Raw genomic sequence first — 24,536 nt, forward strand, 5'->3', positions numbered from 1 at the left:
TAAGGAAGCTACAGCTTTATACGAATGTTTATCTCCCGTTTTATTTTATTGTCTCCTTTATAATTACAGGAGAGTTTGAAGGCCACTTGATGGGGTATTGAGGTTATCCAGGCCAGCCGTCTCAGTTGACCCCTTCACCCTGACCCCCAACAATGCTTTAATGTGACCCACTGCAGGACCAGATCATGGGTTGAGATGGCCTTAGGCTTTCTCAAATCTCAGTTCTAGTGCCTGCGTAAGGTCAGGGTCACCCCAGAGAGGGCATGTGACATCACTGTGACATGTGTTGTTCTCCATAATATTAGTAATTAGAGGGGAGCAACACCCTGCTGTACAAGTGAATGACTGTCAGGATGACCATCCCATACATCCTGCAGATGTCCAGGATGGAATTGACATAATTACCAGAAATTACTTTTCTGGATAAACAGTCAAATAAAGACAGATAATTTATATTTGTTTTAGTGTTCTTTATTCCCTAAAAGTATAAAAGCAACAGTTAGTATATGTATTACAGTTCATCCGGTAACATATTTCACCTGAGACAACGCACCCACCTCAACTGCCGTTCCAGTAATAGAATTTCAAGGTCAGTTTTTCTGATCTTGCGATCCAGATAGACCATTTCCTTTTCGGTCTTGGCTATTGTCCTCATTAGGTTGACTTTATATAACTCCTTTACTGGTAACTGGGAAACAAAGGGACAACATTTAAATCCGACAGTTCAACATGAAGATTTAACCATTTTATTGACTGAAACTCTCACTGTGTCAAGCTGTGCTGTGGAAGTTGATGGACCGTCGCCATGACGCCCCGCCATATTCTGTTGAAGGTACAAGAATTTGCTCGTTGTTTGTCCATTAATTCTGCTCATCGCTTCGGTTTACATGTCAAACTCCAATTTACACTCAGAATGTATAAGGAATGTGAATGAGTAGAGAACTGCCAGCAGTGATACATAATCTTGAGGCGTACTTCTGGGGGTCTCTCTGGATCTCTCCCCAAGGCAGCAGACAGGGTTTCTTCATTATAATCATCATCCTCTTCCTCCTCCTGTGATGCAGGAAAAGATACCGTTTCAGAATACTTTACCATCCAAGGCAAGATCTGAGTATGGAATACTTACATCTGCAGGGGGTTCAAGTTTCACACAAGTTGGAGGCTGGACGAGGCAGACGACACCGTCCACAACTGTTTAGGGGAGGATAAGGCAATAAATAGGCGTATACTTGCATGTGTGTGTGTGTGTGTGTGTGTGTGTGTGTGTGTGTGTGTATATATATATATATATATATATATACTTGCTTTTGATGTAGGCACTTGTGTCCTGGGGGGTGACCGGCGGCTCGGATGAGCTTCCCTCTGCGATGTCTTCAGCCACCGGTGGGAGGCCCAGCTCCTCCCCCTCCATCAGAGGTGGTGCCAGTGGCCCTTCACCCATTTTCCGGGCCTCTGCTTTCTTTCTGTTGGCTGAGCAGAACTCAAAATGTTTTGTTTGTTTTTTTTAAGAAAATATAATAGTACTTTATTGAGTGCTCATGTACGCATCGTCTCATTTTAAATGCCTCCACTATCATAAAAATGTGTAAACATTGTGTTAATCTACCAAGTAGGACATTAACGGAGAGGATGAGTTCAAACAACAGCTAGGGTTAAAATTACTACTGGGAACTAACTACTGAATGAATGTGGGTTTTGTTTAGTTTTCTTTAAGCCAAAGTCAAATTATATACTAAAATTAAAATCAAAGTGAGATGAAATCATGGCAAGGTAAGCCTTACCACTCTGAATGATGTTTTTATGTTTCATTTTTGTCTGCCTCCAAGTGCGCCTTTCCCCTGTTGGATTGCACCTGAATGAAATTCAGATTGTACAGATATTATTTCTACGTGTGTGCAACGGTCTTAAGGTTGGATGTTAGGACAATGGAGGAGCTCATTCAAACTTACGCGTTGACTCGGGCAGTAATTTTCTCCCATGTCGCCTCTCTTTCCTTTGCAGCTGCGGCGGTGTTACTTTTACAGCGAAATATGTGCTCATATTCACCGTAGGCCTGCATCAGGACCTCCAGCTCCATCGGGGTGAAATAACTCGATCGTTTTCGGTCTGTTGCCATAGTGACCGGTGGTCTCGTGGTTTCACTGATGATGGCTTTCGATTGTGGCTGTGCATGCGCCTAACTCGAGGTTCACATACTCGGAGTTGATTAAACCGATTCAGCTCAGCCGTTGTGGAACCGGAAACTCAGAGTTGTTTTTTTTTTTTTTTTAATTCAAAAAGTCTTTATTGACAAAGACAGTGCAGTGTACAATACTGTATGACAACCGCCAGGGGGCAATAAGCACAAACCAAACCTCAGAGTCTTAATGGCTTTTATTAGTTGATTTTCTGACCGTTTTCATATATTGTTTGACCTCATTTTGAAAGATTGAAAAAATATATATATTTTCTTATTTGCTTGAACTCGAGTTCAGGGAGAAACTCAGAGTTTGTTAAACCCCCCTTTCTGGAATACCTTCCCTGTGCTAATATTCAAAACGAGAAATGTATTGGTAGACAGCAGCATGAATAACAGCATCCTCCTCATAAATATAGAGCAGCCACAACACCACATGTAACTGTTAAATAACACAAATCCTCTTTCTACACAATGTATGAATCACTGTACTAATATATTACCTTCAGATGCGCTCTTCTGCATGATGTACATTTCTCTTTCGTCTTGTGAAAACAAACAACAACCCAGTGACTGGAGGTTGATTAGATAATTAATATCACCTGTGAGGCGGAGGGATACACACTGTGGAACTCACCTGTGAGGCGGAGGGACGCAAACAAAAGACTTGTGTACAGCTGTGTATTGTTGGTGGTTTATCTTCGCTATTTTGTTGCAGCTTCTTCTCATTGTAGTTAGTTCATTAGTTCACTTTTTCTTTTTTTACAAGAACTGCCAGAACATAGAATCTTCCTCCAAACAACATAATTCACCTGAACCCCGTGATTACAAAAGTTGACACCTAATGTTAACACTGCCATGATATAGTAAATCCACATGATTAATAAGAACTCAAATGAACAATAGAAGTAATGCATCTCACTTTCACTAATGATTTGCTTCTAATCATGTATGAATATTCATTCACAAATAAAAGTACAAATAAATGTTCATAATTAAAATGAACCACTGTGCGAATGCCACATTACCGGGGTCCATTTGTAGAAGTGTTGGTTCTGCCAAAATAAACCTAGTGCACGACAAACAAGAGGAATGGCTCACTTTACTTGTTTTATTGCGCTGAATGAAAAAAGTCCCATAAAGGAACCAAAAGACAGAGTGTGACATGCATTAGAGTTGTTTTCTCACTGCATCAGAGTTTCTTCACCTTGCTTCGACTCATTCATTCATCTTTCAAGTTCTTGGAGAGTACTCAGCTGGCGAAAGTACAAATGCAATCATCCCCCTGAGCATATTTAGCCATTCAAGTATTGTGGTGACGCCTTTGAAAACTCAGGAGGAGAGGCATCCAACATACCCTTTACATCTAATGGCTCATAGTTGAGATTGCCAGTGTGAGGACAAAGGGTTTTCCTATATGGCATGGTGACATAGGAGTTAATAAACTCTGATGTTTGCATTTAGGATTTTCCCTCAGGAATTACCATTTCCTCACTGTGCTGAGGTTTTCTCAGAGTAAGCTGGCTTCCTCCCGCAATATAGGGACATGCTTGTTAGGTGACCTGATGTCTCTAAATGTCATGTAGCTGTGAATGTGTGTACCACTGACGGAATGCTGATTTGTCCAGGTTGTTCACTGCCTTTCGTTATATCTTAACTCAACAACCTCAAGTTGGCTAAAGTCAGCACAGAAACTGGAGGGTTAAGATGGTCTCTAACAAGGAAACGAACTAAATATACAGTCTTGAAGATCATTACCAGCGTAGAGTCCATTATATCTTGCACCCCGCAGAAGACACATATACAGCTTCCACTGCCGTGTCAATTAATCCTGCTGCCAGCTCAGAAATGGCTACTAGGTCGAACATGCCTCTTGAGGAATGTTCTTTTTCGATACTTGTGCTGTGTTCCCCATTAATATGACACGCATCTGCATAATTTACCCAAGTTATAGTGCTGACTTTTCACTCATACTAATGGTGTTAATTAACCACACATGTTGTTCAGACTTTGTTGACAAGAGCACCACGGAAATATCTCATTAAGCTCCCCTCCCTTTACAGCGTGTTCATGCTGATCTCCACAGTTCACCCCCCCGTCACCGTTCCCACCCACATTTAAGCCTGAACAAGGATCCCTCTGTAAACCGGGCCCCATCACGCAGCACCTTACGCCACCTGGGAGACTGCCCCCGTCAGTCCAGGCAGAGGTCCAAGAGGACAAGCTTGACCCAAAAAAACGTTCACTGGTTCCCCGCTGCCCAGGAGCAGCGTCTCAGCTCGCCTCATAATTATTCTGCTCGCCCCGTTAAGACGCCGAGAGACTCTCTGCCTGCCCCATTACTCACACGGTGCCAAGGATACGGCACCGAGGCTCCCCGGGCCGCAGCAGGTTTCACGCAGTTGCGGCTTGCGTAGGTAGAGGAACACATGTAAAACAAACAAGAGCCGACTCCAGTTATATTCGAACGTCAGGCGCTCCTTCATTATAGCACCCAGAGTGATTAAAGACGCCTTTCTCCCAACTGAACAGCTTGACGCTTTAAAGTGAATAAAAGGACAAACTGCTTGATGCAATTTCAGATGAATCACATCTGCATCTGTTTAACAGGAACTAAATACAAAAAGCTGTCGTGGCTTTAATGGCACGTCATTTCTTCAAGATCCGCTCATTAATACTGACAAGGACAGTGGCCTTATAATGAGTTTGCATATGTGAATTGTAAATCAGTACTATCTTTTATGAAGTTGTGACTGCACACAAGGAGAAAGGAGACTAATAAAAGAGAGAAATGACAGCAAGACATTCAGTTGTTGGATTCCTTGTCAAATGTTAGAGATGGAGAGAGTGGGATGGCGTCAGGCCCTCGTGGTTGAGTCTAAGGTGAAAAGGCATTGGCCAGGATGACGACATTATCGGCAATATGGTTCTCACACATTAGGTATGCAAAAGCTTCCCCTCATGTGAAAGCCGAAATCCGCATTTCAAACAGAACAACAGTCCAAGCCTGTCAAATAGTTTGTGCTATCCTGTCATCCTATCAGACACGTCTTGACAATACATGGGCAACGTCGAAGGTCAACTTGACCACAAAGAGTTTACAATCTGGTGCACAGGACAGCAGCAAATATAAAACTATGCCTGTGCGACCATGATATTTGCTTTAATTAGGGTAATTGCACAGTCATCAAATGTCAATCAAATGTTAAAAACAACCAGTGTACTGAAGGACAGATGTATATGGAGGACTGGAGTGTATCACACAAAATTGTAAACCTCCAGATTTATGGGATTAGATGCGACTGTGAAGCCAATCAGTCCATATGCTGGATTTCAATAAACTGGGGGCCTGTGTTCTATCCATAAATCTGTGATGATTAGCCAACAGAGGGAGTTATAAGTCAGTCCTGTTACAAATCTCATTAAGTAGCAGGATGAAATAAACATACATCATCAGTATCAAAGATAAAATGGGACTGAGGTTATGTGGGAAATAACAGAACGCCTGAACCAATTCTGCAGGAAAGAGTTTGTTATCGCCAACATTTATTTTATAATTTATGGCCAGAACTGCATTGCTGACTTGGTAAACTGCTTTGATTATATAAATCTGTTGTATATTTCTCAACAAAGAGAATAATATGTTAAATCCACTCAGGAATATCTGATGATCTCTGGACACCACAATGAGAACAAGTGCTTCAAAGGCTTAAAACCCCCTTTTATTCATATGAAAGACTGCAGCACATGGTTGCAGGCAGCTTTTTCTTTTTTTTTGTACCATGGAAAAAAAACCCCACAAAGGCTATGAGGTTCAGTTAGTAAAACATAAAAAATTATAGTAATTACTATAACAAAAAAACAACACCTTTGTGAAGACCTCTTGAATAAGCCCAAGGGTGAAGTGGCCCATTAGGTGCTGTATATTAAGAAAACACCAGAGAAATTTCTCACTGAATTCCACAAATTAACATCTTGGCTTGGGGGGAAAAAAAAAAAAAAAAAGGATTACAAACATATAGATTTCTGGCTCCTAACTGGCCTGTGCAGCTCCCTGGGATGCAGCAGCTCGGCCCCTGAAGTTGGTGGTAAAGAAATGGAAAAAGGCAATTTTGGCAGCCGAGACACTGCAGAGTCTGGGAGAGGAGGAACAGAACCAGAAAGACTCTGGAGTCAGTCTTTCAAACAACACCTCCATCTAGTGGTCGACTCAAGCACGTTTAAATCAAGAGATGAACTGTGGTTTAGTTCTGTGATTGCAGCTCTCAAAGCTGTTCTCTACGCTGGTCCACGAAAAACAAAGATTGGAGTCGACGACTGGTGAAGAAAGCAGTCAATTCAGGGTTCAGTGTCTTGTTCAGAGACTCTTCAACAAACGGAGGGGCGCTACCAAATGAGCCACAGCCAGCCATTAAGGAGAGACACTCGTTCCTGCTGTTTTCAGACCAAACTGGATTTTAAAAGAAGCAATCAAGACGTGCTTTGAGTGCAGACTATCAGCTTTATCCAATTTAGATGAACAGTGTAGAAATTTACAAACCACTGTGTCAGTGACCTCTACCTTTTTAGAGATTCAAAAGTAATTGGACGACTAATATAATCATAAATCAAGTTGTCGCCTTCAATATTTAGTTGCAATTTTTCTTTTTTTTTTTGCAGTCAACGACAGCCTGAAGTCTTGAACCCATAAACGTCACCCGTCGCCATGTTTCATCAGCGGTGATGCTCTGCCAGGCCGGGACCTGCGTCCTGGCGCTTTTGACTTCCCCGACATGATTCACAGTAAAAGACCACAGCAGCGGCATAAGAGGCTGGATTTTATTTAGTCCACTTTTAAAATTTACATTTTCTGTTGGGATTCATTAAAAAAGATAAAGCATCATCAGCTTTGCAGTCCGTATCACAAAGAAACTGCCACGAGAATAGAAGAACGAAGATGACTTTAGTAGGCACATCCTTTAAAAGACACATGTTAATGTAATCGACGGCGACGTATGTACAGCGATGATTTAACCTGGCGGTGAGCGCGTGCTTTGGGATTTCTGAAAGAGAGCTGACAGGTTAGTGAAGCCGATCTATCCAACCACGTTTTGTTTGCCTGTGAAATATGCGTCAAGTTGACTACACGGGGCAGTCAATTTCCCAAAAACTGTATGCCAGCTCAATTTAAAATAAATTACGCCTAAGAGGAGAGAGAAATGAGGAAGAGAGAGGAGAAATGAACTTGTGAAACTAATTGACCAGTGCTTGTCAAACTAAGCATTCTAGCAGACTCGTAGCTGATGTTCCTCCATATAAATCACCAATACTGAGCTAAAAATGGACTTGACATCCACCCGATGAAATAACTTGAGAAATAAATTAGAAATGGAAAGTTGTATTAGTATAAAGAGTACCTGATTTTCTCTCTCTAGCCTAAGTGTTGATACCTTTGCATAACTTATAGAAAAGCTGTCACGTTCTTTTAAAAACTCACAGTAAGTCATTCATTAATCATAAATCCTGATACCATCTAAGACAGGTACGGGATTCTACCCTGCAGAATCCGTATACCTTCGAGTCAAACACACTGGATATTCCATACAAATAAAGGACACTTTTCCTGTTTATATACATAACACTTTTGTACAGTCTTTGCACTTCCATTTTAACAGATTGAAGCATCTTCCCTTACAAATGGAAATCAGATCATGTTCAGTGGATTAAATCTTGGGTGAGTTCAAGGTTTTTTTCTTTTTTTCTTAAGCACAGAAGTACATTTCAAATGAACTAGTTCAACTGCCTTTTGCATTAGAATAAGCAAAGTTGAAATCTGGACGAAACTATTCTGTAATATTTTTTTTTGGGGGGGGGGGGGGGGGGGGGTTTGGTGTGAAGCTTTCCCTCGACACAGATGCAGCTCAGATAAGCTCCTGTGAAACTGACCTGTGTCCGTTGAAACTTCACATCGAGAAAAGACACAGAAGAAGACTGGAAAGAACAACACTGTTAGCCTGATGTGCTAACGACTCGCGCTGTTGATAAAAAGTACTGTGATCATGTTATCGAGTAAATTTCACTGACACTCCAAAAAAAAACAAAAAAAAAAAACATCAAACAGCATTACAATTTAAGGAAATGTTAACTCTGGGTCAGCCCATGGGCAATTGAAAGGTGAGCAAAAAAAACAAACAAACAAACAAACAAATCTCATTGACATCGGAGGCAGTGAACGTTCAAAGTTTGTGAGTCTGTTTAAGCCAAACCAGACTTGTCTCGTCATTCCACCTGCTTCCATAATGTATACAGCTTATTCCTGGCCCACACCCCTTTCTACATCAGTACACACAGTGCACTCCTTGGCCCGACAGCAGTGTAAACTAAAGATCATCGAGTGACTGTGGCGCCCTGCTGCAGTGGACACACAGTTGGACCAACTCGTAGCACAACCCAGAGCCTACAGTTGTGCTAAAGGCTCAGCGGTCTGGGGCGTTCGGAGGGTGGTGGTGGTGGTGGTGGTGGTGGTGGCGTCGACAGGGTCACTTGGGTCCTTTGGAAGGAGTATCTGTCTCTGTGGACTGGCGGCCATCGCTCCAGGCCTCCCGGGTGCTCTTGAGGGCCTGCGTCCTTTGCTGGTCCACGACCACGTAGTCAACTCGCTCGTCCGACGCGGTGATACCAGTCCCGTTGCTTTTCATCTGCAAAGGAGACACAAAGCTGCTCTTAACTTTTCTTTAGAGGGAGAGGAGGCGGTTCAAAATGAAGCCGGGCGGCGGGAAGCCTACCTTTCTAGGTGGGGTAGACTTGCCGGATTCGAGATCCAAATCCAGGTACTCAACCTGTTTGTCTCCCTTTGGCTTCACCATCGGGCTACTCCCACCATCCGCAGTCATGGGTGCAGCAAGCTTCATGATCTGCGTGAGCCAAGGGGAATAGTCAATCGATAGCAGAGTGATGATGAAACACAGGCAGGATTTTGTTACAGAAATATGTTTGTCACAATAACCAAAAACTCTTTAAGATGCCAAAAGATTTGACTGACAGTCGAACTAAATCATTTGTGACTGTTTTATAGTTCAATATCAATTAAAGTGGTAGGAAGGCAGAAAGCTGTCAGATTTCACAATAAATTGCAGATTTTTCCAATTTCTGAATATGAAATCTCCACATCAAGGGTGAGTTTGTACATGCATTAAATACTTTTAGATATTGTGACAACACAGAGGCCTTACAAGTCTTGTTAATTGTGAACTACAAGTGAGGTGAAGTTATTTGGACTAGGATGGTGACAAAGCTAGATAAACCCTAAAGGAGGTGATGGTACATCATTATGTAAAAAATAAATAAATAAATAAATAAATACGAAAATCACAGCAGCCTGTGTATCCAAGCTTATAGACGACACTTCATATCAGCACAGCAAAGTGCTCTACATCGTCTCTGCAACCTCCTGGCTGGACGGGCCATGCAGATCTAACCTGACTCCCCCTTCTCACCTCCTCTATGGTGTCAAGTTCCTCCACCTCCCTCTTTACAGGGGTGATGGGGACTGTGCAGTAGAAAGACTCCTCTCTACACAGAGCAAGAAGGGAGTGGTTTCAACGGAAAAACAGAGAGAGAGAGAGAGAACAGCAGATGTTAAGAACAAAACGCAGGGAAAAAGGAAACAGATGAAGCCAAAGAAATAAGAAACAAGGAGGAGCAGAATTAAAGCGAGTGATGGAGGGGAAAAAAAGAGGAAGTCAGCAGACAATATCAAAGTAAAATGTTGAGGAAAAACATCGACTGTTAACGGCAAGAAAACAAGAAAACGGTGGAATCAGAAGCCAAACTGGAAGAAAAAGCGCCCCTGTTGGTGGAGTGGAGAGGAGACGCCGTCCATCAGCATCTGACTCGTTTATCAAGCGTGAAAATCTGTCGTAGCAGTTTGAGGAATCTTTTCTGGAGAGACTCTTTTATACGATGCTCAAATAAAGGAAGACAATACCTGAAAAGGCAAAATGAACAAAAACGGAATAATGAAAGCAGAGCGGCGGGAAGAGAGGAAACTGCAAAGAAAAGAAGTGAAGAGGTGAGGAGTCCATCTGCAGCAACCAATAACCTGTCCACACTAATGTGTGGAGGAGGAAGAGGAGCGAGGCTGGAAATGGGATTTCTTAATAGTCTCAGGAAGAGGAAAAAAAAAATTCGAAGTGGCATTTAATGTTCGATCCTCATTACTTTGTGTACCTCGTCCTAAATCAGCTCTTATATTTAGTCTGGCTTTTGTTGAGTGAAATGGCCTCTGTAGACTTCAATTAAATGAAAGAAGAAAAACAGAAATCACAAAAACAAAATTACACAATTATCTGTTTGTTTGGTTTTTTTTTTTCATAGCTTTGATTATCTGCATTTCAGAGAGTAGAGGGGGGGAAAAAGAAGGTGATCATGCGACTTCTTAAATCAAAGGATAGTTGTGTGTTACATACTGGTTCATCTGTGGGCATATTAGAGACCATGGCTACATAATTCTCAGCAGAGTCCTCGGAGTCAGTGCTGGAGGCCGTGCTATGCACTGACGGGGGTCTCGTTGGCATTGGAAACCTAGAGAAACTGAGCAGCATTCACAATGTTTACACACCGACTTCCAAGCAATTACAGTCTCTGGTGAGCACAAAATATAACACAGACACAACAGCCACAGCTACGAAGCACCGCAGCCAGAGCGGTGTCCCGGCAGCATTAAGCTGAGAAATAGACCTCATCTGAAGTAAGCCGGCGTACTGCCGTCTGTTTAATGCGGCTCTGAGGCAGATCCCACACCTGCTTGTATGAGCAGCTTTGGTCACAGCGTGACTACAGTAATGCATGAGGTGTTAGTGCCTACTTCTTCAGTTAATCATATCCACTACGAAAGGGCATGCTCACACACTCGCACACACACACACTAACACACACACACACACACAAACACCTGAGACCTAATTTAAATTGTGTTTCATGTCACCAATCCACAGAGCAGGCACAATAATGCACATATTTGTCAGAACATCTGCTAATTAAGCGAACATAGTTTGTTGGTTTAAACTTCCCCAAACTCCACTCTGCTCTATAAGAAGTGAGACACAATGAGTCGCCTGAAACAGTAACTCTACTTCAGTCATACTGGGATTTTAAGAAAAAGGCTCATAGAGCGAGCAGAGCAGTGTGAACATGCCCTCAGTTGTTAACAAAATGTAAAACTACAAAAAAAAAAACAGGGGATAACTTTCTGGATACTTACTCCCGAGCGAACGACCGTGTGACAGGCGAACGGACCGGTGTGCAGGGCTCCTCCCATTCAGGCAGTGGTTTGATCTCCAGTGGAGCAGGTTTCCCTAAAGCACAGTACACACACCAGTCAGGCACGGCGAAATACAAGCTTATCAGCTCGGACCGAAGCCAAGACTTGAAATACGGCCTTTAAAAAAATATATATGTGGGAAAGACAAGACTTTAAAAATAAAAACGAAAAATTAGTTGAGGAGTAAGAAGTTTCTTCCTCTATGAGTTGACACTTCGGGGATCTTGGGAGCATCTTTTGTAATTATTGCAGAGGATGCATTTTTCAAACAATTTTGCCCAAAATGGCAAGATAATTTATTCGATTTTTTTTCTTTCTTTTTATTGACATTGTGGCAGTGAACAACTCGAGCCAATTAACTCACGTAGTGATTTACTGTAAAAAAACAAACATTGGGTAGCTGTAAGCATGGTCCTTCCTACTTATTATTGCAGCAAACTACAACATTTCTTCATTCTGTTAATACCATCTGGCACTAATGACATTGCATGCTTGGTGACTTCTGCTCCATCGGATTACTTGGAGAATTATCAGACGTTTGCTGGGACTGCCATAGAAAAGTTACTATTTCCTGGAAGCCTGGACTGATGACTTATTATTCTGTGTTTGCTCATTCTCCCTCTTGCTTTCTTTTAAACTTTCAGAACTGCTCAATCCAAATTGCACTTTGTTGACATGCACCTTATTTAAAAGGACTTATTGGATCATAAAGGAGCTGCAGAATTGGTGGAATGGTGAACCATTCGGCTTTTCGTTATGGAACCAATAAAAGCCCCCCCAAAACAATGAGCCTTTCATGTGAGGTGACAAAAGCCTGTGATGAAAACTTTCTGTAGACGTTTAGCATTGATAGGAGATTATTAACAGTTGGTGTTAGTAATGAAAGACAAGCTTTTAGCTGAAGGTAGTTGATAAAGACTGTATATAGTACGTATGCAAGGAGTGTGGGTCTGGTTGTGTATTTGTGGCTCTTTTTTATGAGATGGCATCACCATTCCATTTCCTCCAAAAGAGCCAGCTGCCACTTTCCAAAGGCATAAGAGTGTTTTAAGCTACAATAACTCTGTGGTGGATGTTGCATAGTAATGTGTGTTTTAGAGGCACAATATGTTGAAATGGAAACAAAACGATAAAAAGAAGTGTTCAGGAGAAGAAATGTTAGTATGTTATTTGTGTGACTGCTCTTATCGAATCACATTAAAGTGAGGGGGAAATGAAAGTAAGGCGGCGGTGACGGTTTATCTTTGAAAGGCATGTTATGACTGTTTATGAGATTTAAAACTGTAACAAATGCACAAGGTGCACCCTCATCCATCTCTACCGGTGGGAGTTAAGACGACTGGATTAGTGTAACAGCTCTGAGATCCAGTTCATATTTTTTAGAAGTCACAGCTCTGGAAGACCAAGAGGAGTCCTACAGTACACTACTCACAACATGCAAAGGGTCAAGACGAGTGTGGAGAGTTCGTGCAGAAGAAAAGTAATCAGATACACAGGAGCAGTTCAGTGCGGTGTACCTACCCTTGCGTCGTCCTCTGGGGAATTCACCTACGGTTTGAGAGTCGGTTCGCTCTAAACCGACAGCTTTTGCTCTTATTATTTTAGGACTCTGACCTGATTGGTGAAAGAAGACTTTGCTTATTATTAAAAAAAAAAAAAAAAAAAAAATTATGGGTGATCACAACAGTTCAGCCCTACAGTGACAACGGCTCTGCCATGCAAAGCGAAAGACGGGACTTCGCTGACCAGACAAACTACACCCTCACACACATCCAATCACCTTGTAGCGCAGCACATTTGGAGAGGATGATTGTCATGACAACAGCGGACCCGTACTGCCCAACATGCACCTCACTCCATGCACCACGGCTTCCCACACAAAGGCTGACATCACAGCTGTGCATGCAAGACGATCTGTGTACAAGCGCTAAAGAGTACAGCGAGAAATCATGTCATGCGGAGACGCGCACAGACCAGAAGCACAGAAAAGAGTTGACTCGGGAGGTGAGACGCGTAGCTCCCTTTACAATTACTCCGTGGTCACAGCTGCTCTCTGCAGCGGAAACTTTAACGTGCCACAATTTCAAGCTTTGAAAGTTTTATTTCGAAGGAATCGCCGAAAGGTCTAAACGAAATGACGCTTGTCTGCGACGCGCATGTCAGAGGTTTCACAACAAACAGCCGAGATGACCAAAGTGAAGAGAAGAATACACAGAGGATTATTAAAGCTCACACAGATTCAGATCATTTGTGAGAAAAGAAGAACTTTTCATGGCTCCTGGTGAATAAAGGGAATGAATAACATCCTGGGATCGTCCTTCGTCACGCTCAACCACCATACGGACTATGGGTAACCGTAGTAGTGACATGCTACCTCACACATTATCATGACATACACAATCTGACTTCACATGTTACAACAATGACCTAAATATCGTCTGACAACACGGCGGTGGACGTGACAGCATCGCGTACCATTTCGTACAACGTGTCAACGTCGACATCAAAAATAACACGGGTACAGATACCACGAAGGCACCATTGCAGTGATTCCAGGTACATTCTCCATAATGGAGTTCATTATAGTTCAAGACAAGAACTAAATAACCTGCTTGTTCACATGTCTCTGAAAATAACACTTCAACCAACCAAGGATATGCTTTGTGCTCGTCCCTGTATCAATTTCTTTTTCTACCCAGATGGAAGCTTCCGTCTACGGCCTCATGGAGGAAAACGTGATGGGAGCTACACGATGATGATATCTGAATGGTGCGGCAGTTTTTAAATAACTAAAAGGTGCCTTACAGGAAAATCTCAATAACAACCCATTGAAACATATACTACACTTATCATTTGCTCTAACAGATAAGAGAGCTTGACTATTCTCAAGGTAATAGAAAATGGATCAAAAGTGGATTTTACAGGCACATTTATCACAAAATAATGAAAAACAGGCTTGAAATTAAACCTGCAATTGTTTAAGAATAAGAAGCAGACATTTAAAACACACTAGTATTTTTAACTAATAATTGTGTTTATTCAAATGTGGGTTCTTAGAAATGTAAAAGGATTGTGCACACAAACTGACTTTCCAGTTTTTACTGTTATCTTCGCAGAAAACCACACCACTAGTCTAATGTTCCAAATTATTTGAGAGACAAATTGAATTTCTTTTAGAGAAATGTTTATGAGGTCCTAAAAGAGGCTGGCGTGTAACACAGCAGTCAAATGGTTTGAAGTAATAAACATATTTTGTACAACTTCTAGACATGGTCAGCCAGAACTGAATGAAAGGGAAACTTTTTACTGAGAAAGAAACCCTGTGACCCATTTTCTACACAGGCCATAGCGGCCCATCCTTTTTGGTTTGTTTACGCGATGATTCGCTTCCTCTCTTTTCCTCTCTTTCACTCTCTCTGCCCATTACTTAGTCTTTCAATCTGTCCAGATTGCAAATCCTCTGGCAATTAGGTCTTTTAATCAAAGCCTCCTATTCAGATGATGGAACAAAGGGGATGGAGGTGACCACTCCGGGCTTCGGTCACTCCATGGCACAGCGAGCGGCCCCCTCCAAAACAGTCAACAGAGGCTCACAGGAGCTTGAGGCAAACGTGCTTTTCACAAGGGACTGACTGTGCTGGGTGTAAGAGGATGTAGCAGGGGGTAAACTAATTCATCAGGAGGTGAAATAAGCAGGTCAAGGACAAGGTGGTGATTAATACACCACACGAACCAAGGAAGACAAACCTCGGGAAGCATTTTTCCACAATAACAAGTGACGAAGAGCAATAAAAAGTGACCCCTGCTGTGAGGATCAGATTTTTTATTTTTTTTTTTGCAGACGGCGTTATGATCATGAGGCGGCCCTGTGTGAAATAGCAGCTGAATGTTGAGACAAAACACGGTGAGTAGTTGCATTAGTGAATGCTGAGCATACCGAACAATGTTAGGAGCAACCATTTAGTCTAGCACACCGACCACAAAGCAAAACTTCCACAAACATGTTGGAATACTTATGGAACGAGTAACAGCTGCACATGCATTTGTACCCATCAATCATCGTCTCACCTTTGCGGTCAGGTTTTAGATTTCGGTCCACGGGCGGAGGCTGGCAGTCGCTGATCATCGGCCTGCGAGGAGGGGTCTTCGGACTCGATCGGAACCCCATGTGGACGGGCGGGGGAACTTGTTTGCCTAGTGAGGAGAACTCCATCGTGCTTGGGGTCATGGGCACGTAATTGGGTTCGTGCATTGGCTCTGATAAACTGCCCGAGTGGTGATGCGACGGGGAATTGGCACTCATGGGTACGTAGTTCTGATCGACCTCTTCTGTCGACTGGCTACCAACTGGCATCATGCCTTTGTTCTTCTGTGGAGCAGAAAGGCGGACGACAACTTCAGTCGCAGGTCAACATAAATTTCAAACTTCAAAATGATCAAATGCTTATACTCCATTAACAGAATAAGCCGCAGACAGTAATTAGTACACACGTGCTGGATGAGGCGTTTGACTGTGGCCCAAGCAAAGACATTTATAAAATACACAGTAACACCTCGTTGCTCAAAGCACTAATTCTTTATGAGTGACTATTGATTGAAATTTGCTTCTCCACTCTCATGAATGTGTTTGACAAATTACAAATCATTTCAGTGTGTGTAGTGGTGAGCACTTTCACCACACAGCAAAATGATCCCCAGTTTAAGTCTGGTTTGGGGACTTTCTCCAGGACGTTTGTTTGTTGTCCAGGTATTCTGGCTTCTTCCACAGTTCAAAAATATAGATAGATTATTGAGGACTATAGAGAACAGCTCAGCATATCATGAAGGACTTTGGCTTTCTGATAAGACTTTTTTTTTTTTTTTTAACAAACCAACCGAGACTCTGAACTCCCTCCTGATTCATTGTCACAGTGTAACGCAAACAGTGCTTAGACGTATAATTGTGCTTTTTGAAGTTTCAACGTTTGACGGTGAGCCTGCAGCACCAGCTCTTTTTTCAGGAAAAAAGGAAAGGAAATGCTAAAGTCTTTTTCTGCTCAAGGTATTTCTGTTCCGGGAAAAAAGTGCCGACTCAGGGGAGAAAAAAAAGAGTCGAAGTTCATCACTTCACAGTGTGAAGACAAGCCTGCGTAAAGACAATGTAAATACTATAATATACAAAGATGATATTCCCAGCTACTGTTTTGTGCATCAAATCACAAAAATAAATCTTTGTTGATTACTTCTGAGAGAATATTGGGATATTCAGGTTACAAGTCCGTTTGCGTTTCTCTGGAAAACCACGTCACCAACACTAACACCGATTGTAAAAAAAAAAAAAAAAAAACCCCAGTGGCACATCATCACTGTTTCCCCTTCTGCTCCAAGCCAACCCAGTTTGTTGTCCAAGATTATTATACACCTGTGATTCCTGAAATAACACTTACAAAGTAGCTGTTAAAGCTTTCATTGAAGTCAAAGGAGCAGCTTTTGTCAGAGGGGAATGATCGGGGAATGTCGTAGCAGTCCTGGGATCCAAAATCTGCAAGAAACAAACACATAACTGCAGCACATGTTTATTGTACCTGTATCGACTTGCATGTTGAACCCGAGGGATTTTCATTTATGTTAATATACTGTCCACTGCACATGGCCTTCATCGTTGCTTCCTATTTCATACTATATCTCAAGCCCATTGTTGCGACAGCACAATAGAGGCCTAATTAAAATATGTTTTCATGACTGTGCAGATTCACTTCTCGAGTGGGGTGTAGCTCAGCAACTCTGTGCAGGACCTCTACCGTGTACAATATCATCACTGTTTTTGTTTTGTCATTAGATGCTGATGTTGCTAATGCATTTCACTTACGACCGCAAGAACCACAACAGAGCTACAAAAAGCCTGGAAGACAAATGAGAGTGTGAGGAGGGGAAAACTAAGTGGTGGCAATATTTACAATAAACACCAACAGAGCTGGAATACTGCACCTACAGTGAAAATAAATAAATATAATTATATCTGAACTGGGTCAGACGACCTGCAGTATTTTCTTAATTACAATATATTATTTTTCCCTTGAGATTTTTTCCACCTTTTTTACCGTATGTTTCCATCATGTTTTCCCTGGCACCTTTTAGATGAAATGGCCTCATGTCGAGGCACATATTTAGAACAGGTGTTTTTTTATTTGAAATTGGGAAAACTCACTATGTTCACAAGCAAAAAACCAGTGGCACAAACACTTGTGCAATGACATCTGTCACCACAAGAGGGAGGAGTAAGTGGAGAATACAAATTATGAAGAATTAATCCCTAAAACAACTTCCTAACCCCATTTCAAACTTTTATTTGAAAAGGTTTCGATCAATTAAAAGACTGGAGTAGAAAGAAAACCCCCCCAAAAAACAACAAAAACAAAAAAAAAAAATACTTTTTTGTTGTGCTTTCCTTGGATATCAATTCAATAACAATACTTTAACTTTTTCATGTGGTGCTGGGGGTCTGTTCCCCTGAACCACGGATGGGCAACTATGATCCTTGTGAGGGCCTCAAAACTGTCTGCGAGAAGGTGAAACCCTTTATCAAGCAGTGTATGAGAGCTGGAGACACTGCTCATATGTAAACAGCAAACTGAATGACTGTGAAATTAACGGGATTGAATTAAAATGCATGCTTATTCCTTTAATCCTGTAAAACAATGCATTTTCAGGTGGAAATAGTAATAAGTGTACTTGATATTGGGTTTGAATGCAGTAGTGTCAGTTACCATGGGTGCTTTTAATTTATGATGATGATATAAGTCCCATGAGCTCTGACAGTTTGAAGTGTTTAAGATTAAATAGTAAACAAAGATTACAAATTGATAATGAGTCCTGTAACAGGAATAAATCCCCCATCAAAAGAATCTAAAAACATGTAAAAGACTTTATAGAAGCAGTGTCTCAGACAAACCTTTGCGGAGGCGTGAACTGTCAACAGTGCCAATAGTGTTGCTGCGTAAAGCTTTACTCCCAGCACTTGTAGGCACACAGTAGTTTCCATCCGTCTCCGAGGCTGAGCGAGGCACGCAGTAGGTGTCCGTAGGTGAGCGCTCAGCAGGGGGCGGAGGGAGTCCTGAGGTGGAGCTGAGCAAAGGCTTGGGTGGTCTTGGTGGAGGCACTACATCCCCCCCGCTCTCCGAGCCTCCGACCCCCGCCGACGCCGACAGCGTGCGGGGCACTTGGTAGGTGCAGTTTGCACCCGGTGTGGGCGGGATGTCGTAACTGATAGAAAAGTTGCGCAATTGCGTCTCCATCGAGGGCTTCCGCGACGGCGTGTTAAAAACGTAAAGGTCAGAGGCATCCCCGCTGTCTGGAGGAGCCGGGGGGGAGGAGGCCGACTTGGGAAGCAGCACAGTGTCCTGGGAGTAGCTGCGAGGGAGGTGATAAAGTCCGCTGTCAGTAGAGAGTGAGGCACCGCGTGATGGAGGCGAGTCGTAGATGGAGGGAGTGGAGACAGGAGTCTGGTGCTGCGGGAAGAAGCCGTTGTGCGATGTGTGCTTCGCTGAAGAAGTTGAGGATGTAGGCGTGCGGTGAGACGGGAGGTTGTCATTCAGGTCTGTCTCTGAAGAGGTAGACTTGGAACACTCAGCATGTGTTCTGAAATTGGAACACAGAGCAATCCGAAAATTAGTAGTCATGATAGAAACATGATGCTTTGGAGGAATTAAAAGAAAAAAGAGGAAAAAAATCCATATGGTCACAAACTTCAAACCACTGACTGCAAGATGCAGTTAGTAAAATAAGCATATTCCAGCATCACCTGCCATACCAGCGTTTCTGTGCAGATATCAAGTAGATATCTGACATACATGGTCACTATTGGGTCATTTGTAAACATGCAGGCGGTAACAACCATAACTCAAAGCTGTGTTAATATGAAATTGAGTGGTGCATCAAGTGTTTGTGTTTCTCGTCGGCACACGTGTTGCACTCCACACAAGCAGGCAGTTCCAGCTGGGTAGCCGGCCACTCACACACTAGTCTGTGGAGGAAATGTCTTGCTCTCACACTCCTCCAGGAGCAAATACTCCTGGTCCCCCTCCACTGGAGAGTGACGCTCCGCTGAGCTACAGGCAGCACACAGCAGAGACAAGAACAAGAGTGGCAGTGCATATGAGATGCACAGAAGGAAGAAATGGTCTGTAGACTGTACAGACAGAAGCTGGCTTCACAGTACCCCCCCCCCCCCCCACCCCCCAAGTGTATAGAAGATGTAACCACAGTAAGAATACGTGGACACTAACAAGCGCACCTGTTCGGTTCGGGCTTTTTGCTCTCGCAGTTGGCCAGCCACAGGTAGTCCTGGGGCTCCTCTGAACTGGACTGAGAGTCGAGGTGTCGCACGCTGACCGGCTGGTACGGAGGAGGCACGCTGGAAAGCACTGCTGCTGCCGGGCCAACAATATTACCCAGAGCTGGATGTGGGGGGGTGTCCACCACCAGCCCTCCGGCGGCAGACTGGTGAGCAGCTTTGGCAGCTTCTGGAGGAGGAAAAGGAGAAGACTGAATAACTATGGTTTGTCCTAATTAGTGTGTGAAATACGAGTTTTACACAGCCAACGTTGACCTGCATTGACAAATGAGGAAAAGACAATGCCTTTTTTTCTGTGGAAAAACAACAAGAGTGATGGGAAACATTATGACGATGATTAAAATAGCCACAGAAACAAAAATGCCAGCAAGGTAAATTCAACTCAAAACAAATGACAGTACATGTAAAACATTTTGAGGAAAACTGGAAGGTCTAAAAGCTCCTAAATAAAGCTGATAATGTGTTTTAGCACTACAACAACTTCAGTATGCTAAAATAACGTTATCCTCGATGTTATTGTCGCAGCATGACCGAGACTCTGAGTTGTTCTTGGATGATTAATGTGAAGACAAAAAGGTTTGATAAAGAAATAGATAAAAACGCTGTCTGCTACAGCCTTTTACCTCCATGAGAATCATCATGCCATTTACTGGCAGCAGAAATGTTTACTCTGTCTTTGGTTGAAAACGTCTCTGTGTATGGCAGTCTTTACCTCATTCTATGACTCCTTACACTCATTTCATCACCGTTTTATATTTTGATTACAAAGAAAACGATGAAGCCCTCTATGTTTTTATCTTGTTAAAGGAATCGATCATTTCAGTCCGGCTTCAATTTTTATTCAATCCTTCTTTCAACATTTGATTGAGCTTTTATTTTCCAGCTCCTGCTTTTTCTGTTCATTCTTCTCATTCTTTGTTCTAATTCCATAGTCGCCATTATGTTTGCGTTTGTTATTGCGAATAAACACATCAAGTTGCATTACTGTTAAAATGTGTGATTTCTTTTCAGATTTGCACCCCCCCTACTAAACCCCCGGTCATCGCAGGGGCCAGTGCACCCTGTTAAAACAGTCCAGGTGATATTAGTAACTGATGATATTTCGATTTTTATTCATCCATCCTATAAAAACTGTTGTTTCGGTGCCGAACATGTACTTGAAGCACTTCAATGCACACTGTGTATATTATGCATGTAAACTATGTTGCGTGTGATTAAAAAAAAGGACTTGACATGTTAAAGTCAACTCTGGCAGAGTAAACTTGGACCCAAGTTGTTTCCTAGCAACCCACCTCCAATGTTACACTCTGTGTTCAGAGGCAGCCTTTTGACCGACATTACATCAACTTTACGTCTCAATAACGCCTGAACAGACACGGCTGATGAACGAGGGTTTGCTCTACTGATACGGCACCTGGAGGGCTGATTTCAGACGCCAAACTCCACCACAAATCAAAATTGTTGCTTTGCAGGTGAAATCACCTCCTGGAGGGATCCAACAAGCCACCGCCTTACTTTGTTCTCCAGCAAAGGTCCTGTGGGAAATCTTTTTTTTTTTTCCTTTTTTTTTTTTTAAACATATTATTCTGAGGTGAGGAACACTGGCACCAACAGCCGTTATCAAGCTAGAGTGTGCTGCAGTCACTGCTGCGAATTCACAAAACGAGAGAGCCACCATTAAGAGTCCAGATTCTCTCATCTCAATGTTTTTTCATTCATTCATTTTCTTCCGCTTATCCGTTTCCAGGTCGCGGGGGTGACAGTCTGAGCACTGTCACCCAGATCACAATGCACCATTTAAGAACCTTCCTGCAGGTGGTGAGCCCACGGGAAGGTGGCACCCGGCGTGGGACACAAACCCACTACCTAGAGATTGTGAGTCTCATGCTCTACCAACTGAGCTAGCCGGGGGACTCATCTCAATGTTCAACACCAAATTTGAAAATGAACTGAGAGCCTTTTCTGTCCATGAGCAGTGAGACTACAGATTTTTGCCAGTCACACATCTTATGAAATAGAATATATTCAAGGTCTCCACTTTGTCACATTGCAAATGACCAAATATCCGAGTCTTTTTCAGCTCCTTCTGTTGAGCGGCTTGTTGTGAGCTGCTGAGAGCCAACCTGGCTGATGCTGGGTAAAATATATGTCTTTCATTCCACACTGCTCTACTTTTTTCCCTCCTTCTTCACAGCTTTCCTCCCACTCTCTTCTATAACTGATTTGGTGTTGGCTCATGCAAGGTCCCTTCAGTTCTCTTCTTTTAAAAGTCAGCGTCTCTCTCACTCTCTCTCTCCAAATTGAATCATTTGCCCCCGTCTTCTCCTCTGCAGCCTCCTTCTCATTTTGCCATTTGTTTGTCAAAGCTGTAAGTGCTGATTCATACAAGGGAAAATCCCCCCTCCATGTACTAATCTATACCTCCTACACTGTCTCTGGGCGCATTCAGTCCCCCGGCTCTCCTAATGTTCCTCCGTCTATTATCTGTCCTGCTATGGAGCACTCCAGCGTGGCCAGCCACACACGACAGAGGAGTGGGAGATATGTGAGCAAGTGCGATACATAGAGCCAAGGATACTCTTTTGTAATAAGGACGGCTCAGAAGGCTATCCGTCTTTATACCTCGCCTCTCCCTGAACACTCTGTTAGTTTGTACAACAGGGTTTTAAAAGCAAGTTCTATTAATTCTGTTCAAGTGTCGCCGTGAATGTTATTATCAGGGTTACCCTGCAACACCGACAGAGCTGGAGGCGCAGTCACAATACTGTGGAGACGGCGACCTTGGAGAAGCATAACCAGTGAGTCAGTTGCCAGGTTTGAAGTGTACCTTCTTCCACTGAGAGAGTCTTGGTGGTGTGGTGCACCAAACAGCACCGGTGCCAAGTTCCCATCACAGTAAAAATACTCACCGAATACGTTATAGAGGGTCGAAAACTACTGAGGAATGACTACAAAATAGCAAAGAGTATTAATTAGTCTCAGGGACCGAGTGGGAAATAGGAGTATACAAACGAGAAGGAATGAAGACCAGAGAGGAGGGGAAGAATGAGAGAAGGGCAGTGAGGCCAGCAGGCACACAATGCTACAATTATCCAGTACTGGGAACAAGGGTAATGTGAACTTCAATCCAACACATGGATCAACACAAGGGTCATTAGACCTTGACTGAGAACTATGCAGAATAGAGGCACATTCTGCTGGCTTGCCGAACTCCTTCAAAGAGGCAGATGAAGACGTTTGAAAGGTCCAACAGTGATATGAGATAAAAGACCCATCAGAGAGGAAAAATCATCACAGTGCCGATGTATTTTGTCCGGTGGTGTTAGTAATAGTAAGAGAAATGTAGCCGCGTGCAGTAAATACAGTTGGCGCATGCCCTTTTATACAAATTCTTATTCATATTTTTTTTTATACAGCAGCATGTCGACCATGTCCAACAAAAATGTAACTCAATCAATGCAAGTGTTTATTGACTCTTTCATAGTTGAATCAAACATGTCTTACACATTTGTGTTAATTTGAGTCCCCACACTGGTCTAAACTATTCTCTTGTGAGATGATCCAAAGGGGGATATTGCACATTTCTGTGTCATTTATTCATCATGACTGCCGTGAATAAAAGTGTTTCTTGTGATTGCATGTGATGCCCACGTTGAGGACAGTTTGCGGTTAGCAGATAGTTTCATGAGCTGAACATTGCTGGTTGTGAACTGTATATGAGGAGATCATGTGAGTGGGAAGACTTCCACAAAGATGTTCAATACAGTTAATTATGAATATTTAATGCTTCTTTGTTTTGGGTTATGGTTAAAAGTAAAGTTAAAATGTTGGTTACAATTGTAAAGAAATGCAAACACATCACTGGATACAAAGATAAGAATTAAACTTTTTACAGGTGATCCTCACTTTTGAACAATTACTGGAGTGCACTCATATGTCCTCTTAAAAATTTAAAAAAGAAATTGCTTTTTGGTTTTCAGGTGATTCAGAGGAGACATCCTGAGCTGCGTACTCTTACCTTCATCTGTGGGATTGAAACCGCAAATGTCGCAGATGTGGCGAACCCACTTGTTCATCTCTTCTTCAGTGTCAGCCACCAGGTAGAAGACACGGTCAATGGTCTTGATGTCGAATATGAAGCTGTGCTCCAAGTCTTTTTTGCTGAATGTCAGCCCAGCATCCACCTGACAAGAACAAACAAAATAAATTGAAAAAACAAAACAAAAACAGCTTAATAACACATCGGGCAGGGCAAAGCATCACAAAGTGTTAACAGCCAGTCAAGCATAAAATGAGCAATTTCATGGATGGAAAATAGAGTGTAATAGTGATTTGTTAAGAGGTTATTAAATAATTAACCCCAATTTTCCTTATTTGCTCAATCATGCTGAGCAACATCTGATTTTCTAATAGTATTTGGTGTTAGTGAAAGCTCTCAAAATGTTTGGGCTGAAGTGTCACAAAATTCTGTCAATTATTTTTTGTAGTATTTATGTATTTTTGCTGTGTGTGACAACAACACAAATACAAAGGCCACTGATCTGTTCGATTATAGACGAAACACTGAAATATTTTATCAAAACAACAAGTTCAATCAAACTTATGTCAGGTTTGAAATTTGCAGATGTCTATTTATTGTGCTGACATGAGTGACTCTAAATCGTCTGAAATGTCGTTACAAGTGAAACCAAACACTGCGAGTGCATGAATGAATGTCGCATGTGGGA

General features: G+C 42.4%; 2 protein-coding genes across 3 annotated transcripts in view; both read right to left on the minus strand.

The window, feature by feature from the left end:
• Positions 1–224: 224 nt before the first annotated feature.
• LOC308109840 (uncharacterized protein) lies at positions 225–2,246 on the minus strand (the record flags this gene model as incomplete). Its single annotated transcript, XM_080463647.1, has 8 exons — positions 1,950–2,246; positions 1,782–1,852; positions 1,306–1,470; positions 1,127–1,191; positions 976–1,053; positions 767–823; positions 558–688; positions 225–231 (listed from the first exon to the last, which is right to left on the minus strand). Exons 1-8 carry the CDS (start codon positions 2,114–2,116, stop codon positions 225–227), a joined length of 741 nt encoding a protein of 246 aa, XP_080319773.1. The 5' UTR covers positions 2,117–2,246.
• Positions 2,247–6,973: 4,727 nt separating this feature from the next.
• Positions 6,974–24,536, minus strand: part of gab1 (GRB2-associated binding protein 1) — a 50,946-nt gene continuing 33,383 nt past the window's right edge. Inside the window, exons 4-13 of one of the 2 annotated variants that reach the window (XM_080463966.1) lie at positions 23,828–23,993; positions 19,750–19,978; positions 18,409–19,094; positions 16,904–16,998; positions 15,546–15,846; positions 12,999–13,091; positions 11,418–11,511; positions 10,624–10,747; positions 8,941–9,069; positions 6,974–8,853 (exon numbers count right to left, since the gene is read on the minus strand). In XM_080463966.1, coding sequence (XP_080320092.1) covers positions 8,695–8,853; positions 8,941–9,069; positions 10,624–10,747; positions 11,418–11,511; positions 12,999–13,091; positions 15,546–15,846; positions 16,904–16,998; positions 18,409–19,094; positions 19,750–19,978; positions 23,828–23,993 — 2,076 coding nt within the window. In that variant the 3' untranslated portion in view covers positions 6,974–8,694. The remainder of the gene's footprint in view (positions 8,854–8,940; positions 9,070–10,623; positions 10,748–11,417; positions 11,512–12,998; positions 13,092–15,545; positions 15,847–16,903; positions 16,999–18,408; positions 19,095–19,749; positions 19,979–23,827; positions 23,994–24,536) is intronic. The other variant, XM_080463967.1, reaches the window with a different exon arrangement.

This window comes from Lipophrys pholis, assembly GCF_963383615.2.
Source record: "Lipophrys pholis genome assembly, chromosome: 5".
NCBI lineage: Eukaryota > Metazoa > Chordata > Actinopteri > Blenniiformes > Blenniidae > Lipophrys > Lipophrys pholis.